The sequence below is a fragment of the Wolffia australiana genome, chromosome 19 (genome assembly GCF_029677425.1).
Source record: "Wolffia australiana isolate 7733 chromosome 19, ASM2967742v1".
In the NCBI taxonomy this organism is placed as follows: domain Eukaryota; kingdom Viridiplantae; phylum Streptophyta; class Magnoliopsida; order Alismatales; family Araceae; genus Wolffia; species Wolffia australiana.
In genome coordinates, this window is record NC_135853.1 from 59,858 (window position 1) to 80,357 (window position 20,500).

The following is a 20,500-nucleotide window of genomic DNA, read 5'->3' on the forward strand; positions in this document are numbered from 1 at the left end:
GTCCACTCCATCCTTTATAAAGGGATGGTGATGGGCCCCTTCATAGAGGTCCACAAGAGGGGGCCCATTAGACATAGGAGCCCCCTTAAAAACCAAAACAAATGAACAAAAATAAAACAGAGAATCGAAAAAGAGGGGCCGTGCGAGTGGATATGGCCTGAAACATGTCAAAACCTTCAAGCACAGGCGTTTCTTCGCCTTTGCCTTGATGTGCTGATCAGGCTGACTCGAATCGGCGGCTGTCGATGATCATAGTGTGGGCTTCGACGACATCTCTGATGGAGTGGGACTGCACACTCCATCAAGATCAACTTTTATATGTGTACTCTAGTAAAACATCCAAGACACTAAGAACGAGCTTCATGGATTCAAACACCTACTCCCTTTCAATCAACACGCAAGTGTAGGAAGCAATTTTAATGATTATTTTTAAGATCCATGCCTCAATGTATAGATAGTAGGGCATGGATTAAAAGAGGGAATAAAGATAAACCCCCCCTCAAATTCTCAACTCACACGGCCTCTTGGATCATCAGATATCAAGCTCTAAAGTTGGAAAAAATCCTAACTGTCCATTTGATTAAATTTCCTCTCCTCATTAGTCAAGTTATCATATCCTTTTTTTCTGATGGTGACCTGAAATCCCAACACATTCTCCCATATTTCAATGATTGACTCATTTCCCTTGTCTTCTGCGATGTGTACCTTGAAGAGAGCCATTGGCACTACATGGATGAATAAGACAAAAGGGAACTTAAATAAATTAACTAAAATGTGACATGGTCTCACATCATCCTGTGCCACATCACCTTGCTTTTGGTTTTTTCTATTGACATGCTGACACATGTCATTCTCATCATTTATCAAAAAGAAACACATATTTATTGACATGGAGATGCAGATTGTTAGTCCACATCAACACTTTTTTCTCTGTGACTCAAGTGGCACTTCTTCACTTTATTTTGTAGGAATGAACTAAAAAGTGTGTCATTGGTCACTATTCAATCAAATCAAATGACACCCCATGGCAAGGTGGAAATAAAACCAAAAGAACTAAAACATAACAGATATAATAATTCGACTTACAAATTTAGTATCTCCATGAATATAATAAAAAAATTACAAAATCTTCTATGACTTAGAAAATTAATTTATTTAAGAATATAATATTAACAGAATACCCAATGATTCCGCAAAAGTCAGAATACCACTCTAAAGTAGGTTAATCATTTTAAGCTTCATAACAAATATAATCCTTTTAGTACAAACAAAATTTATAAATTTCAGTATATTAACTTAATAATTAGCATGCTATCAGCATCAAATTTCATTAAATCAGCCTTCATGTTCCATCACTTTCAGAAATCTTGATTTTACGAAACACATTGAGAAAATTGATGTTTTGCGATTTGGTTATCACTAAAAGTGGGTGTTCTCTTGTGAATCAGAATGTCGGAGAGAGGAGTATGCTATTGGAGAAAAACCAAGGCCTGTATTTCCTCGAGATACAAGGGATGAGAGACGAGGCCCACAAGACAGGGAGATGTCTGCCATGGGCATGGAAATTTGGCTCCACAAAAGACAGGGACATCATTCTTTTTCAGCATACCATTTGTTATTCCCAGAAGCATGTAAATGTTTCAATGATTCAAACCTTGAATGTAACACTTTCTAGTTGGCTAAACACACTCGTGCTCATTATCGTCTTTCAGTATAAAGGTGATAATAGCCATTTATTCTTGTACAAGAGCTAGTATGGCGGATAACAGGGCTTTATTATATTTACAGATGATTGCGCCCAGATGACATGGGTGTATTTCTGACCAACAAATGTTGCTGTTTCTACAATTATCAAGTTATTTAAAATGATTCAGTTATAGTTTTGTAGGAATATTCACGTGTTTTGATCAGACAATACAAAAGACTATTAACTCATGACTTAACAGGATTCATCAAAGACAATGGGAATGTTCATGAGACATCACGTGTCAATATCCCTCAGCAAAATGAAATGACAAAAAAAATTGACACTTACTAGAGGCCAACAGAGGCGTACTAATAAATAACTATTTGTGGGGCGAGGGCATTATTAACAAGCACATATTTGCCGAATAATTTTCCAACAAGGGTATTAGGTCACAAAAGTCCAGTTGAAGAAACTGATGGCCTTACACAATCTCTGTGGATGTGGTTTTTTTCATTAACCAACACAATGAAACATTTGGGTTACCAACAAAGTCAATGTGATCACACTTTGTTTGGAAATCATTCAATACAAGGCACTTCTAGTTTATTAGTCAATGTGGATGATACGATCCCAACAGGGAATGATCAAAGAAAGATTGAGAAGTCAAATAAACAATTGGTGAAGGACTTCGCAATAAAGAGACTTAACCAGCTAAGCTACGTCCTAGGGATATAAGTTGCGAATTCACACATGAAACATTGTTATCTCAACTTAAATACACATGAGATACCTCAAAAATAATATGCATACTTGAATGCAAACCTGTGCCAAAACTTATCGATCATGATCTCAAGCTTGACTTAGGAAATGACATGCCACCTACATATAAGGTCAGATACCAGATTATAGTGGAAAAACTGAATTACATATCTCTCACCATACCTGATATCTCCTATGCGGTGGGTCAAGAACCAAGGGACATAAATGAACAGGTAGTCATGCTTGTACTTACATACTTGAAGGAGGAGACTCTAGGATAATGTTTTGTAAAAACTCTCGTACTGACCTTGAAATTGATACTGATGCTAATTATGCAATGGATATTTTTGCTAGACAATTTATCATTGGATTTAGGTCATTCTTGGGAGGTCACCTGATATCATGGAGAAGCAGTAAGACGAAACAAGTGGTTATGAGATTTAGTGCAGAAGCAGAATTCAATACGGCTCAAATCCATCTTCAAAGATCTAAAGATTAAAATCAACGCACCCAGCAAGCTTATTTGTGATAGAATCCAGTACAACAGATTAGTACCAAGGATGTGAAGGTGAACAGGCACTTAATCCAAAACAAATAAGCAAATGGTCTGATCAGCACACCCTAGATCAAATCAGAAGATCAATGCACTGAAATACAAACAAAAGATCTACATAACCTGACACTTTAGATACTCATCTGCAAGCAAAGAATGAAGAATATTTTCTGCAGCTTGAGGGGGAGTTTTGATGGACAAATGTATTTTTAATATTTTTCTCACATTTTCTACAATGCCTAAAACTTTTTCTCCTTGCAGCATTGAACCATTGGAATGTATGACCCTTAGATCAAAAATCCAATGGATCATGGATTTGAGATCATCTATATGTGAATGATTACTTAAGTAATGAAAATGTTGGTTTCTGGTGTTTTTCATGTTATCTCCTCCCTGGGTTGTTATGCCCTAAGACGCGATGCTGCATCTCCATTGTGGACGACTCCGTTGCTATCCCTGACCTGAGTACACTATCTCATTCTCCTCTTAGATCAAATACAAATGTGATAATTTGACAAATTGTATAGCTTAATATGCAACAGCAAATTCACAGTGACCAGTAATAATTCTACAACAGAAATAAGCACCCTTTCAGTTTGAATCTCACACTAAGGCTGAAGTCACTTATGGTGATAATCAAATGGAGATGGTGAAATTAAATAAAAGAATACATTGGTCGATATATTTAATCTAATTGTGTATCCCTCCAACATATTATTTTTGTATCAAAAGGTGTTCTAAATATATGGACAATGGGGCACGAATGGACTAATGAACAAATTTGTCATAATATTCCAAATGGCTGAAGGTAAAGGAGGATTGAGTCATTGAGATTGATGAAAAATAGTAGTGAAAAATTCATGGGCATAGGAAAGAAAGGAACATGCAAAACACGTCATGCAGCAATAGGATGAGTGAAACCTATGTTTTGAAAGACCGGCCCTCAAACAGACAATAAGAGGGAATGCACTGTATAGCAGATATACAACTTATTTAAGGACAAAAGTCAGTGTATGGCAGATCTTATCATGATGTCTGGAACAAGGCGACTCTTCACTTTTCCTGGCACAGAACCTCCACGCTGCAGAGGAAAAATAATTTCAAAATATATGCATAAAATGTCATACTAAAAAGGAAACTACATTTAAATTGTGGATAAAACCTCGTCCCCAAGCTCTCAATAATATCAGATGTGAGGGTTGCACGTTTCTTATCTGCGAAGGCAAGAGAAGCAGCTTTTCGGAGCAATGCAGATCCAGCAATGCACCCCAAAATCATTGGGTTTGAGGAGCTTTAAAGCAAACAAAGAATGGATCACAATTTGACAAGCAGCAGCAACATAATACCTCAGAAGATGAGAGTTCTGAAGTGCCAGATACCTGAAGTCAAAATGCTCACCACTCTCAGAGAGGGTTTGCTTTGCCCAAGACGAAAAGACTGCCACACTGAAATTCAGACATACAATCGCAGCAGCCAGCTGAGATTTGCACCCAAATTCAACAAGCAGCATAAAAGGGTCATAAGACACTGAATAAATATGCAGAAATTTCCCTTGAAATGCAGTTCAAACAAGATGCTTTTGATCTCATATATGATAACATTATGATATATAAGAGAACATAATGCTTTACATATTCGGTTCTACTTAGGCTCCAGAAAAATGTGCTTTGCTGATATTGAATACAGTCACCTTCTAAATTTTCCAGTAACTCATGCACTCAATTCCTATCTGGGGTTACTAACAGATGAGACCTTGATGTAGGTCCCTATCACAAAAGATCTTGGAAGGAAGGACAAGAGAAAATGGGAAATAGAATTAGCCAAATGGCAACAGGCCTGAATCTGTGCCCCCAAAATGACAACCAAATAACCAAATATAGGTGTCCATGCCCCCCCCTCCCCCCCCCTCCCCCACAAACAAATCAGGAGGATCTCCCACCAAAATTTCACCAACTCCAGCTAAATTTTGAAGAAATGCCTAAATACCCCTAAGGGCTTTGGGGATCATATCAATAGTTCCCCCTCAGGCATCATAATATCCCAGCCAGGATCCGATCTAATTGTACCTTGGAATATTGATGAACGCATGATGCAATCTAACTGTAAGGAGCAAGAGACAATTCAGAAGACTCCATGACCTCTGCAATCCCAAGCAAACACCGGTACCCATTCTTCAACTTTCATCTATTATTTCAAATTGCGATTGCCAATATCCTACAGTGTTTAAGTCGAGCATGATATTACCCCCCAAAAGAGAGATAGATCACAGGATTCACTTTTTTCCTGGATCATGACCCGTACATTTGAGACCATACAGATATTCCTACTTGCATATAAAAGAAATTGAAGAATTGATCCAAGAGATGCTAGACGCCCAGATTATCAGACACTCTACTAGCCCCTTTTCAAGCCCAGCATTACTCATTAAGAAAAAGGATGGAGGAATTACATGGAGCCACTATTTTTACCAAACTTGACCTTAAATTAGGTTATTATCAAATTAGAATGTTTGAAGAAGACATCCAAAAGACCGTTTTCAAAACTCATCACGGCCATTATGAATTCTTGGTTATGCCTTTTGGTCTGTCTACGCCACCTGCTACTTTTCAAGGATTGATGAACTCCATATTCAAGCCATATCTGCGTTAGTTTGTGCTTGTGTTTTTTGATGACATTCTTATATACAGCAAATCACTGGGGGATCACGAAGCTCATCTACAGTTAGTTCTGGATTTGTTGCAGAAGAATCAACTATGGGTTAATTAAAAAAAGTGTGAATTCCACAAGGATAAAATTGAGTTTTTAGGTCATTGGGTATCAGCAGAAGGGTTATCAACTGATGCAGGAAAAATTGAAGCTCTCCAGAATTGGCCAACTCCAACTCTCAAACAGTTGAAGAGGGTTTTTGGGATTGACTAATTATTACAGACGGTTTGTTTGCCACTATTCCACCTTAGCCTACCCTTTAACGTTGCTCCTCAAAAGAATGCCTTCCAGTGGTCACCAGAAGCAGATTTCGCTTTTCAATCATTAAAAAAGGCATTGTACTCTGCACCCATACTCAGTCTTCTGGATTTCTCTAAACCTTTCGCGGTGGAGACAGATGCTTCAGGTTATGAAGTTGGAGCGGAATTAATTCAAGATTCACACCCTCTTGCATATTTCAGTAAAGCACTATCAGTCCGAGCTCAGTCCAAATCTACCTACGCAAGAGAATAGATGGGAGTAGTATGGGCTATTAACAAGTGGAAGCAATATTTATTATTCAGAAAACTTTTTATCCTCACAGATCAGGGTTCCCTTAAATTCCTTAATGACCAACAAGGAATTCCTCAACCCTATCACAAATTGATCTCAGAAGTTCTGGGTTACGAATTTGAAATTAAGTACAAAACTGGTAAAAGCTATAGTGTGGCAGATGCATTGTCCCGCTCCACGGGTGAAATGTCCCTTAACAACTTGTCTGTAACACATTGGTTGGACAAAAAACAGTTAGAGCAGGAAATCTCTCTCGACCCACTGCTTTTGATATTAAAGATTCCATATTATCTAACACAGGAAAGTATATTAATTACTCTCTCCACCATAATCTCCTGTTTTACAAGAAAAAAAGTTGGTAATTCCAAGTAATTCTCAGCTGATTGATATTGTACTACAAGAGTTACACGATGCTAATACAGGTGGTCACGGTGGTTTCCTCAAGACCTACAAAAGGATAGCAAAACAATTCCATTGGCAAGGAATGAAGAAGAGAATCAAAGCTTATGTCTCCTCTTGTCATATATGTCAAACACATAAAGCGTCCACATTGAATCCAGCTGGTCTACTTTCACCATTACCTATTCCTGATAAAATATGGGAAGACATATCCTTGGATTTTATTGAAGGATTACCATCTCTTAGGTTCAATTCTATTCTGGTAATAGTGGATAGATTGAGGAAATATGCTCATTTTATTCTGACTAAACACCCTTTTCAGCTCACGATATTGCTCAGGTCTTCATCAAAGAGATTGTAAGATTGCATGGTATACCAAGATCTATTGTTTCGGACCTAGGCAGTGTGTTTACTAGTTTATTTGGGAAAGAACTACACAAAAGCCAAGTTACTTCTCTTAAACTCAGTTCATCTTATGATACACCTATGTTGTATCAATGAATTATCTCCAATAGAAACTCAAGAATTTAACAATATTCACCCAATTGTGAGTCTGGATCCGATGTTGAGAGAGAAAAGAGAGATAGAAAGATAACAGAATCAGACGATAGGACGGCTCGCCCTTCCCGTGACGGAGCTCCTTCCTCGTCGTCGTAATCCCCGTTCTAGATCTGCGGTGTCTCTGGTCCTCTGGCAACGTAACCCTTGCAGGCCTGAATCAAGAAAAACGTCCTCCTTTCCCCTGACCATAACTCCCTCTTATTTATAGGGTCGAGTCCCTGGTCAGGTCATCCGGTCAACAATCCGTTGACCTGCTCGCCCTTTCCTTCTTTGGTACTTTCTTGAAAAGTACATATCATCTTATCACCCAGAAACCGATGGTCAGACCAAAGTTACCAATAGAAGCTTGGAATGTTACTTGAGGTGTTTCTCGTCAGAACAACCTAAACTTTGGTCTAAATGTTTGCCATGGCTGAGTAAAATTATAATACATCCTACCATTCAGCTATCAGAACGCCCCCATTCAAGGTGGTTTATGGTAGAGATCCTCCGCATCTTCTTTGTTATGGGAGTCCAGCTACACCATTGGATTCTCTGGACACTCTTCTTTAAGAAAGAGATCAAATTCTAACATTGTTAAAATCTCATTTGAACAATGCTCAGCAGAGTATGAAGGCTCAAACTGATAGGCACAGACGTGATATAGAATTCAGAGTGGGTGATTTGGTGTATTTGAGAATCCGACCATATCGCATTAGATCACTTGCCAAGAAGATTTGTGAAAAGTTGTCTCCAAGATACTAAGGACCCTACAAAATTTTACAAAAAATTGGTGACATCGCGTATAAACTTGACCTTCCTGAGAGTGCCAAGCTGCATCCTGTTTTCCATATTTCTCAACTTAAAAAGGCCATTGGGGGTCATACATCTATGCTTGATATTCCATCTAACTTATCTGAAAATTTGGAATGGCAGGTGTATCCTGATTGCATATTGTTATATCGCTTCAGCCGAGATGGCACGCAAGTGCTCGTTAAGTGGAAAAATTTTCCAAATTATGAAACCACCTGGGAAGACATCAACGTTATGGAGCGTCAATTTCCCAGTTTTCCAATTGGGGACCAATTGGTCTTCAGCCAGGGAGTAATGATAAGTCTCTGGTGAAGGCTTATCAAAGCAAGCGAAGACGCAACGCTTCAGTCACACGTGCCAGTTGATGCAGCACGTGCGAAAAATTGAATAAAACGTGAAAATCTCTATGTAAAGGAGAAGGGGCTCTTTTGATCGGGCATCAAGAAGTCGTTGCAGACGTCTTCTCAAGAGGGAACGAGATCCAGCCTCATGGAGCTGTGGAGCCAATTCGGTCATTAGCTACTCCGATCTATCTCAGTCCTTTAGTTTGCGGTTCCATCTTTGGTTGCATCTACTGTTCATTTCTATTGTACGGCTTTATAAACTCTCGTATTGTTGGGAGCGGCAAGATCTATGCATTGTCATTGAGTAAATCACGAGGATCGTTATCTCATTGTGATTGCGAGTATAATTACGCCAGTGCCTTAACATAGTGGCTGAGGCGACAAGCAAGCCAACTCCAGAGGGGGTTGCAGCTGAGGCTGCAGATGGGGCAGCTGCCGTGGCGGATACATCAGTGATCCTAATACGTGGTGGATCCTGCGCTGGCAAACAAGATTTGGATTCTGCACAAGCGGGATTCAGCCACTGTGGTGTGGGGATCCAGAGCTGCAGGATGTGGGGATCGTCAGTCATCTTAAAAGTGTTGTCTGATGATCAATATCCAATACTGCCATCTGATGAAAGATACCAGTAAGACAGATATCAGTATCGGTACCTGAAGGAATGAACAGCATCAAAGCAAGGAGAGAACCTTTGCAGAAAGCCTCAACGAAATAGACGAAGAATCAAGGACTTTAGGTCACCATGAGAGTGATAAGAACCAGAGTTATTTCCCGAGAAGTTAGGGAAAGAAGAGAACCGGCTGGACAAATAGTCGCTCAGAACTCAGAGAGAAAGGGAGAGTGCTGGAAAGATCATCAGCAGAGGGAAGTTGGCCGCAGGAGGAACATCACCAGAGAAGTAGATGTGAGAACCAACCACTTCTTTTTACTTCTTCGCTGCCATCCGAAAGGAAGGGCTGCACTATTTAAAGAGGAATACATGTAAGAAGAGCAGAAGAAAGAGGCAAAACAAGTGTGCATTATTTCTCAGGAGAAAGCACCCTTCCTAAACAATCTTACTGGATATACTACCCCCTGGGATGATACGCGTACATCAGCTACTTGTACAATGGTCAAAGAGGAAATAGGAATATATACAAAATTACATAAGTTTTAGGGTAAAACTGTAAAAATAAGAAAAACAATTGTCTTTGCCTGCAGTACCCGACGCTGATATTGAGACTCACTATCAGTTTTGATGTGGATGCCAGTATTGGATTTCGTTATGATCAGATATCAATCACTGATATCCCTCCCCCTCTTCTATGTGGACCAACTGGGAGAGGGTGGGCTACATGGTAAGAGCTTATGAATGACACCCTCTTCTTGGAACCCAACCTGTAAGCGGGATACAAATCCAATTTTTTTATATGGGATAACCCCAGGAGGTTTATATGAATAAACCTTATGATATCTGTATCAATATCATGTATCAATAATGATAACCATAATCCACAACAATAAATGATATTGGACATGATATTCCATTGTGGCCGGGGCCAAATATGCTGTCCATGATGATTTTTCTCCATCACTGGAACTGTCTTGGTTGGCAGGAGACCAGCAGAGGATTGTGATTGTGGCAGAGCCAGAGCCAGACCTGCGATTGAGGCCTCTACCATGATCTTATCCTTAAGATCTTGGTCGGAGCCCTCGTCCATTGGTGACGATGCCATGCTGCTGGATGTGGAATGAGGCCATGTGATTCAAAAGAACATGGGCAATGAGTGCTTTGACAAGGAGCTCCAATGGGAGAGCTACTGATAGACCGTATGAAGTAGAATGCCAAGAAAGTTGAGAAGCAGCTTGATAATGTTGTAGAAAGTATCAATGTAGCTCAATAAGAATGAAAGCGCAAGATTAGGCGAGTTCCCCTCCCTCAGTGGCGCACCTCCTCCCTCGACGAGATGACTCCCACTCCAAGTTGGAGTTCCTTCTCCTCAGGCGAGACGGCTCCTGATCCTCGGTTGAGAATCCTCCTCCTTCGGGCGGCTCCTCCTCCTGCAGCGAGCTCCTCCCTCCAGTTGGTTGGGCGAGATTCCTGATTTGGACAAGTCGGGTCTTCATTTATAGGGAAGAAGGGTCCCTCCCCTTCTTGTATACTAGTCTTGGTCAACGGCCCGTTGACCGGATCTCGGCTGCCTCCTTTGGTATTTCCAGGAATAGAACTTATCAGCTACACCAGGTAGGAGATGTTGTCCAATTTCTTGTTCAGAGCTGCCATTTCTGTTGTGTTGCAGTGTTGGAGTTCACACCTTTGACCAATCCTTCAGGCATCATGAATTGGGGATGTCAAAGAGGCATTAATGCATCTGATACCATTGTCATTAGTGTTCGCCCGTCCCGATACAGGCACCGGATGCTGTATCGGATACCAGAAAGGCATTTTCCGGTATCCATTTTTTTCGATATCCGGATACCAGATATCGGTATCGGATATCAGTTGCTACAGTGCTGATATCCGATACCGATATCCGTCTCGATGTCGGCATCCGTCTCCGTCTCAACGGGGCAGATAACAATATTGGATATCGGATGCGGATATTGAAAACCGATATCCACATCAAATTATAATAAAAATATTATTAATTATTAAATGTCTCACATTTCGCATAGATTAACGTGGGCACGAGAGAAACAGAAGAGCTTTCTGATAGGTCACACATCTCGTTTATTATATACAGTCGAGTATTTTTAATTTCTTCCATATGGGATAACAGGATTCGGGTTTTGTGTTAAACTCGGAATCCCTTTATCCCATATGGAAGGAAATAGAACTCATTGTTTCTATTTATTGGACGGTGTCCTCATATATTAAATGATTAATATATATAAGGGTCTTAAAATATAGCGATAATTGGTATAAATATTATTTTAACATTAAATGTATTGTCGGACTCACTTAATATATACAGAGAAACTTTTATCCCAAAGTTTACATAAAACTTCGAATTCTGTTATCCCATATGGAAGAAAAAAAAAGTTTGCATTCTATATATTAACTGAGATTGAATAGAAATCAAAACCATACAATGTGTATTAAACTAACTCGTCGTATATGATGCGAAGGTTATTTTTTTCCATCAATACCGGATATCGATATCAGGATATCGGTTCCGATATCCGGAAATTGAAATCCGATATCCGGTATCCGATACCCGTTTCATCCTCACCCCCCCGATATCTGGTACCGATATCCGTCTACCCCTCAGAGACGGATATCGTCCGATATCTCATATCCGATATCCGGCGCCGTCCCATTTTTTCCCGGATATCGGATATCGGTTGTCCAATACCGGATATTGGACAGATATCGGACGGATATCGGTTGGGCGAACCCTAATTGTCATAGGAGTGAATTAGTGTCTTATTTTTCTGGTTTTTTTGTATGCCTTGTGCTTCGTATATTTGTTTAACTGCCCTTCTGAGGCTTTTAATAGTCTCAGAAACAATCACTGAATATAAGTGACCCAGAATCTTACCCTACATATTTTTGTATGGACCCTTTACGATGAATGAGAAAGTATTTTATTTCTTCCTACATCGGCTAGGGTTTTGATACGAACCTTGATCTAGGTTCGTATCGGAAGAAGTTCCTGGGGTAGAGAGGTGAAATGGGAATGGTAGAGGGCGGGCCGAGCGGAGGGGGAAGGGATCGGCCGGGGACGAGCCGCCTGAAGACGCGGTGAAGTGGAGACGATCGCAAGGACGGGGATTGTAGAAGGGGAGAGAGAAACCAGGCCTAGACGAGGAGAGGGACAGGACAAGAACACTTATTCTAACTTATTCTTTCTTCGCTGCCCTCCTAAAGAGACGGCATCCCTATTTAAAGGGAAATACATAATAGCAATTGTCTAAAATGCCCCAGTGGTCTAAATGACGAAACTACCCCTAGATAGGTTTAGGATCCTATCAAGGATCCTATCAGGTTTCTGCAGGTGGCACTGATAGAGCTATTGCGGGACCATCCACGGGGGATGGTGGTAAGATTGTCACCCGAATGAGAGGATGAGAGGGCCGTCGCTAATCATGCAGGGAAGAACATCAATGGAGGCACAAGGGAGATAAGGGCAAGGAGACCAGGGGGATGTTGGATGGACTTCGGTGAGGAGACAGAGAAACACTTTTTGATGATGACTCTTTGTTGCGATCCTAAAGGGAGGGCTGGCCTATTTAAAGGGAAGATGCACCAAGAGAAATGACAAAAAATGCCCCCAATGGCCCAACTGAATAAAAACTGAATCAAATATGCCTAGATATGATGGGGTTGTATCAAGGTGGCATCTTGCTCTTGAGCTGGTTCTCATACTCAATCCTATTGAGTAGCGGAGCTCATCATCTAGCTTCATAGCTCTTCAGGGTGGCAGTAGTGTTGCCCATCCTGATGCCAATATCAGGAGGGATGCGGAACCAGGTATCGGATTAGCGGAATTATCATGAACCCCCCCAAAACTTGCTTGACGATACACATGTCAGAAAAGAAGTACAATCAGAGCCCTAATAAGGCGGGCCCAATTACACTACAAATAAGAGGGCAAATAACCATCAAGAATCATGGGCTATTATTACCTGATTGGGTGTAGCGGGCTGGAGCAGTGTAGATACTCCAAGATCTAATGGAGGGGCAGCCAATCCAGCGAGCATCCATGTTATTCTTCTATTGTTCCTCTACCGTTTTTGTGAACAATTCTCTTCGCAGTTTTTGGAATTCGTCTCAGTGAATAGACTCAGCCCTGCTGTATATCTAGGTGCATAAGTGAAGTATTGTTTCTCTCTTATTTTGGTGTTTCTTGATCGGATCCTTATAGAGGTCCGTATCAGAAATTTGCCTTGAGCAATATCTGGATATCAGATACCGATATTGGGTATCCATTATCGATATATGTTATTCATATCTAATGAATTTCCAAAAAGTGGTAACAAAACATATAACGTGTACAAATCTTTCCACTTCCAATTCGACCCGATCCATTCGTTCGAAGAGCAATTTACACGATTGCAGACATTTCTGCGACACCCCAAATAGAGGAACAAAAAGTCAATTTTGAAAGAACTTCTTGTCAGCCTTTTTCAGTTAGGATTCTAGCTGATTCAGAAGGGAAGAACTCAGCATCGATATCTCAGTTTCAATTCAAAGATGGGCTTGATTCACACCCCATGTTCTGAGAAATATTTTCTATCCAGAAAGAGGAAAAAACAGAGTATTTGTCTAACAAAATGCATTGGGAAACAGCAGATGTATAGAGCCTTTGAACGAGATGGTGCTCTTTCAAATCTCTCAAAATGTAAACTGCTCCAAACACATATGCCATGGTTCTGATATCAACATCTGCCTTTGTCTGGGGCTTGGATGCTGATATTGGATATCAGTCACTGATATCGGTTTTTCCTATATCCGACTTGATATTGTTAACATATTTTAAATTGTTTTTTGTGTTAGTAGAAAAAACAAATATGTGATCAAACATAATGAATCGTACAATAAATATGAGTACCAAAGTTCTAACTATGACACATGATTTAATAAGAATTTGTATGTTTAATATAACTGGAGACAACCTAATTAGGCATAAAATTAAGTTAAGTACCTAGTTTACAAGGCTGTGTATGTACAAAATATCAAGCTAGTTAATTTTATACATAATAATATCAGCTATGTATTTTGATTGTTTCTCAATCTTTGTGATCTTGAGAAGGTGAGACGTTTCAGAAGATGCAAAATAGCCCATCAAGCACCAAGACTAGACTTTCCATGGTCACAAGCAACATGAGGCTTTACCAGGGACCATGCACAACTGTGAACACACCTAGCTCTTAAAGTTCAAGCAAGATGGGAGTCAAATTCAATTATAAGTCCACACCAAACAATATATACCCCATTAGTTTTAATCTTCTCCATATGAGAAAAAGTCTCCCGACAAAAAATGTCTGATATCTGGATATCAGAATCCCTCATCCGGATATCAACATCCAAGATCTGGATATCAGATGCCAGTAAAGATATTGTTACTCTGATATCTGGTGCCGATATCTGGTGCCGTCATCTGCCATCTCCACACCCCATCATCATTTGTCCTGATATCCGGTATGGTCGCACATCTGTTATCTGTCCTAATTCCAATGTGGTCATCTCATAATGTCTTCGTTTTCACAGAGATCGGATATCGGGACAGATATAGAAAAGGAAGTTATTAGACTGCACAAGAAAGCCCATTTATGGTATGGGAAGGCCCAATATTCCCCAGAAGCAGTTGGACCTGCACAAGAAAGCACATTAAGGGGAATGGGGAAGCGCCCATTGGTTCAAGATGACCTTCTGGACCCCACTGCCTGGATGGACCCAGAGTTGAGTGTGCACCAAGAGTGCGGCTGAGTTACAGTTGGGACGAAGTTGGACCCCAGCCGAGCCAGGGGCCAATAGCTGGAGGGTCCATCAAAACAGTTCATGATGGCTTCGGCCGTAGCGGGCTGGGTGGCAATGCATGGGCTTCAGAGAAAGCCCCTGATTCTTCCCCCATTCTGATGGCCCTTTTGGGACTTCATTTCTGAGGCTCGAGTTCCTGCAACAGCTTGCCCAGAAAGGAGGATGTGAAGTAAGGCTTTGAGACTGATCAGTATCTTGTGGGTGTACTGCCAGCTATGACATGTTGGCGGCTGATGACAGATGTTATGGTGGTGGCATCAAGGTTGGAAATGGCGGCAACGATGACAGCAGTGGATGTTAGATTGCGGGCATCGCAGCTGAGTTTAGCCACGGCTGCTGGTGCTGGTGCTAGGAAGATAAGGTAGCGATTAACTAGCTTTGATAATTGTACTGTACATAGATGATAGCTGGGCACAGAAGCACACTGACAGTGTTGAACGCAAGTGCTTCAGCAAGATGCTGCAGCTGAAACTGACATGCTTGCATTCCAGATGTCCCCAACAGGCGTGGCGACAGTTATGACAGGGCAATGGCTATGATGATGGCCACAGAAGCTACAGTGGCCACTGTGGCTGCAGCTACTGGGACTGCAAGATCGGTGGTAGAAATAGTAGCAGAAGTGCTGACCTTGGCTGCAGAGACCACGACTGTGTTACGATCCTGTTAGTATCTTTCTCTTGACAATGCAGATGGGACAACAATCTCCAATGAAAATGTTCTCCAATAGAAAGAATACAAAAGAATCAGTGTCTTGAGGAATGAACAAATGTAGCGAGATAATCTGGATCAGATCTTCTCAATTGGAGGCCAGAGGAGAGTCAGATCAACCCTCACTCCACAGGATTCGGAGTATCTCCTATCCCGCCCGAAGTCTGCTCACGGTTCTTGAATTCATAAGTCGATTCCCATTCTGTCTCTTGATCGTTATTAATAGTAGGCACTTCCAGCCCTTTTATTCCTACTAGTACGTGTGACTAGCTTCTCCTTTTCTTAGAGCTTTGAAAAGTGCTTAAAGGAACCTTATCAGACTGCAGAAAAACTGGTAAATGCAGTTCTCTGGAACTGGGCTGTGGGTGATCTGTGGTTGTGCCATAAATGGTCCACGACCTGGACCCAATGAGGCCTGCCCATATTTGGATGATTCCATGAGCTGTCCACAATGTGGGAAATGGGTGATCTGTGACTTGGCTGCAGGTGGTCCACAACTGTGCCAATTATGGCAGGGCCAACTGGTCTATCCCTTATGGGCCTTCCTAGGGGCAGCCCACAGAAAGTTTCAGGAAGATTTGAAGAAATGTTTTGTGGAGACTGTTGAAAATAAGGGTGTTAGTATAAACTCTATTTGGACTTCCTACTTTTATTTATGGGGTGGGAACCCTTAGTTGTAACATGAATTTGGCATTACTGTTTTCCATGACTGGATTTCAACAGCAGAAGGAGGGACCCCCCACTCTGTTCTACAGCCTTCCTGTTCCTCTCTCTATCTTGCTTCCACATATTCTCTTCCAGGTCTGTTCTTTTACCAGATCCACATGTGACCTCCCTTTGAGGATTATCTGTCGCTTGCTTTCCACTGAAATGCTTCCCTGAGACAGCTCTGCAAACCATCATGCAAAACCCTTGCGTGGACCATTGTAGCCCCTGTAGCTATGGAATGGTGAAGGCGGAAACGTTTGTGGTGGCACTCATGGTGACCATGGTGGGCATGGAAGAAGGCACCATGCTTTATCAGCTGCTGTGTAGTTTTGGTTGCAACAGCATCTCACAGAGTGGCGGTTGTGCCATATGCAGAGATAGTGTCACCTTTGGAGCTGATACCTTCAGCTCATCAGCCACGACCTGCTTCACAGTTAGGAATCCCTAGGAGATTGATATTCAACAACAGAAACAAGTTCTATTTCCTCTTTCTGGTCTAATATACCAGATTCGTGATTACACGAATTGGGCCATTAGTTGGGCCCATTAGACTATATAAGGAAATACCTAATTAGGAAAGACACAACAAAAGGAAAAAAGAACAAACTAGAAAGGAAAGACATCTCAGCTGACAGATAGTTATTGAAGACAAGGGAAAATTTGTCCAGAAAACAACAAAAAAATGGACAAGAAGCCAACCTTCCAGAAAGGATATCGCCTTGCCCGCCGCAGCGACGTGGGGATCCATACGCACTCACCATACAGACTGGATGATCAAATATGTTTGGGATGACAAATGTTAGATATAACTGAATTAAGATAAGAAGACATTTGGTTATGGGAGATAAGAACGATCTTTAAGATGCATGCATTTGACACCAACATTAAACAAGATAGGTTGTGACATGTAGAGAAAATTTATGCTCCTGGTAGTGCGCAGGAAGTTATCACAAGCAATTCACCTGTTCTCCCATCTGAAATAAGATCAGCTTTTCCCTTCCGCAGAATTGTTACTCCTCCAAGTCTGAATAATGAGACACATTCGGCTTCATGAGTTAGACAAGAAAGGCAACTGAAGGAGCCAAATATATTTGCAGAATTTGAAAGATGAGACACCTTGATGAGAGAGATGAAAGTTGACCAGCTGCATTTTGATCGTCAACTTCTCTCTCTAATACTTTTTCAACCAGACGCCGGTATTCATTCACATTTGGAGTTAGAGCAGCTAAAGAATAGCCCAAAATAAGGTCAAGGTTATTGGTGACCAGGAAAAGTCCATCCTGCTCCATGAACAGTCACTACCATATTTAGTCATCATTCGAAGGATACTTCAACAGGATAAATAAATATAATATGGTTAATAAATAATAAGGCGTCAATACCAACCCCGTCAACGACAATGGGCACGTTTAACTGTCTTGCATGCTGAATTATTTCACTAACACAGTCCTTCGTCACAAAATCAAAAAAAACATCGTTAGATGATTAGAATGGAAATTAAAACGTCTTTATCGGCCATCATTATTTGGATGAAAATTGAAAATACTCATAACCCAATCTTTAGTCAAGGTGGTTTCAACAAAAAAAAAACATGAGAGATTTTCCAAAGAATATGAGGGAAGTAGCACAAAATTTCATTAAAAGCCTACACAGGACGGGAAGTAACAAACCACAACAATTCCTCAGATCAGCTGCTGTGGTGATTCTAGAAGGATACGCATTGAGGTGTTTTCTCTCACGGGGGGTTTCATCATAAAGAAATCTCTAAGCCATGTAACTCAATCATGGGAAGAATATCTGATTCAAAAACTAACCAGAAGAAAAGGGTCTCTTCCAAGGCCTGGACCCACAACAAGGCAATCAAACCGTTCCATCCACTTTCTGACCTCTGCCAGAACTCGACTGGAAACCAAGACCTTTTCATCCTCCCTGAAAGGAAGTAGATTGCCGTATGTGATTAAGGATCCCCTAGGAAACGCCTCTTCAGCCAGCAGTCTACGACAAATACATAATGGACTACCTTACACTGTACGACTCTTCAAGCACAGGGTGCACTATCAGCTCAGGACTGTAGCTTTTAATGACAGCCGCTGCATCTTTTGTGCAAAAGACGTGAGACAGGTCTGCTCCCTGCATGAATACCACATATAAAAGAAATCTGGAATAAACACATTCATACTCTGGAGAAAAAATATTGATAAGGAAGGAAGATGTCACAATTTTGAGAGCAGAAATAGCAGCGAAATACGGCGCGCCCGTGTATTCACGGCATCCACCGATAACTGCGATCTTTCCTGCACACAAATTTATTGAGTGGGATGGAGTGAAAAAAGGCAAAGGGTTTCACCTCGCCAAATGAACGCATGACTTTGGAAATAAATTAGCTTGAATTGGAGACCTAAACACATAATACAGACACTTGTACTTTCTGGTCATCCCCAGTTAGCATAGGAACGAAGGAATAACAGAAGATGAATATCTCGAGACAACAATTCGGCCCCTCCTTTTGAAAATATGGTTTACTTTGAAATGATTTGTGTTCCGTCTTCATATTTCTCTGCAATTTAGGCTCAGAAGCCTGAGAAAGCTACCCGGACGAGGGATCAGGAAAAAAAACTTCAGTCGAAGCTTTTAGCGAAGGAAATTCCGAATCACGGTCGAAATCGCCACACTATCCAGCCATCGAGAAGTTTCACTCAATAGACGGTACTCAAATTTACCGCCATTTGTTTGAGTTGCAATTGTCGAACACTTGGATCGGAGGATGAGAATATAGAAAGCATGGAGATCTCACCGGCCTGGCCTTTGTACAGCTGCGGGTCCAAAGGCGGAGTAATCCGCTTCAGAATGTTGGTCGCATCGACTTCTATCCCGACTGTCGTCGCCATTCTTGAGGCGAGAGCCGAGCCGAGTCGCCCCTTTACTGGTGACCTTATGAAGGACGGATGCCTCCAGGAAACAGCGGCGCCCGCAACGGTGCAACTGCGACCGAAAGGGGAGAAGCCGCGCAGGGGGTACATGAAGTCAGCGTGAAATCAAAGCTTCACTCAAAACACGCGATACTCTTATAGAATTGCATCACCCAGAGAAAGGAAAGAGACATATTTTTTGTCCATCCAGACAAAGCCCATGGAAAAAACAACTGACCCGATTGCAGAGTCCGTTGGTTTGCAAAAAGGCCCCTCACCCAGAGCTTGCGCCGGAACGTAGGAAGATGAACTGCGAGCTCTTGGGCAATGTAATTTCCTGCGTAGCTCCCCGATGATCAGTCTATATCAACGTATAGAAACCTTGAAATCAGCCCACATCCCTTTATCAGTAAGAATTTCAGCAAGATCTCCGAGTCATACACAAAGCAATTAACCCTTGTGGATTCCAACTGGAGTGATTCTGCGATCGTCTCCACATCATTGCATAAGAATTCCGGAGTTCTGGCCGAATTTGGAATGATCGATACTCAAATGTGAGACTAAAATGTATTCGTGTGTGTAGTTTGGGTTGTTTTTGGAGAAGGCATACTTCTATGGTGCGTATCATTCTTGAGAGAGTTAATTTTAAGAAGTGTACATCTTCGAAAGAGAGATTGATGCGACGTACCTCCGAGATTCTGACAAAATTTTACTGAACGCGGCTCTTTTAATTTTCCAGAGTCTACATGTAAGATGAGTGCCCCGCGCGGTCATGAAGAAGGCCTCCACGCCGTTTTACTGTGTCGACAGATCCACTGAGTTTTCATGATTCAAATGAATGGCCGCTTGATGTTTCACTAAACGTCAAAATAGATGTTTAAACCATAGAATTTGCAATTTACAAATAGAAAGTTCCATGTATGAAGAAGGTCATGAAGTGAAACTCTAAATTTAGTCTCCCCTGACTTTTTAAAGAATCCTTTAAAAGGTTCAAGCCCAACTAAAACATAATCAAATATAAGGGGATTGTTTTTAGATGTGAATCCAATGTGACCAAGCAAACTGAATATAAAAGATGCTAACCGGATAGTTAAAAGGGTATTCAATGATAAGTGAATTCTAGAAACAAACTCCGATTGTCCAATTATAATTGTCAAAAAGAAAGGCAGTGGAATAGTTAAGTGTACCTAGTCCACACTTTGATGCAATTAAAATTTCGTCACAATTTTAATGTAAAGGACCATTGAAGCTCTTATAAATGCACATGAACAGTGCCTTTTGTGAAATGTGAAACGGAGGAAGGACTTAATATTTTGAAACATCTTGTACTCAAAATGTTGAACAATATTGTTGACACTT

The 20,500-nt window shown here is 41.1% G+C and overlaps 1 protein-coding gene across 9 annotated transcripts; it reads right to left on the reverse strand.

The window, feature by feature from the left end:
- Nucleotides 1-3,866: 3,866 nt before the first annotated feature.
- On the reverse strand, nucleotides 3,867-19,964 carry LOC144715630 (pfkB-like carbohydrate kinase family protein). Of its 9 annotated transcripts, XM_078590584.1 has the most exons (13): nucleotides 19,830-19,919; nucleotides 19,380-19,502; nucleotides 19,027-19,214; nucleotides 18,450-18,526; nucleotides 18,253-18,362; nucleotides 18,047-18,161; nucleotides 17,619-17,681; nucleotides 17,349-17,512; nucleotides 17,195-17,256; nucleotides 16,932-16,998; nucleotides 4,379-4,444; nucleotides 4,162-4,290; nucleotides 3,867-4,080 (listed from the first exon to the last, which is right to left on the reverse strand). In XM_078590584.1, the coding sequence occupies exons 1-13, from the start codon at nucleotides 19,913-19,915 to the stop codon at nucleotides 4,053-4,055; spliced, it is 1,278 nt and encodes a 425-aa protein (XP_078446710.1). In that variant the 5' UTR covers nucleotides 19,916-19,919; the 3' UTR covers nucleotides 3,867-4,052. The 9 variants fall into 9 exon arrangements, 8 of the variants coding, with proteins under 8 accessions (XP_078446710.1, XP_078446709.1, XP_078446708.1 ...); XM_078590583.1 differs by having other exon boundaries at nucleotides 18,253-18,526; nucleotides 19,380-19,478; nucleotides 19,830-19,964; XM_078590582.1 differs by having other exon boundaries at nucleotides 18,253-18,526.
- Nucleotides 19,965-20,500: the final 536 nt, after the last annotated feature.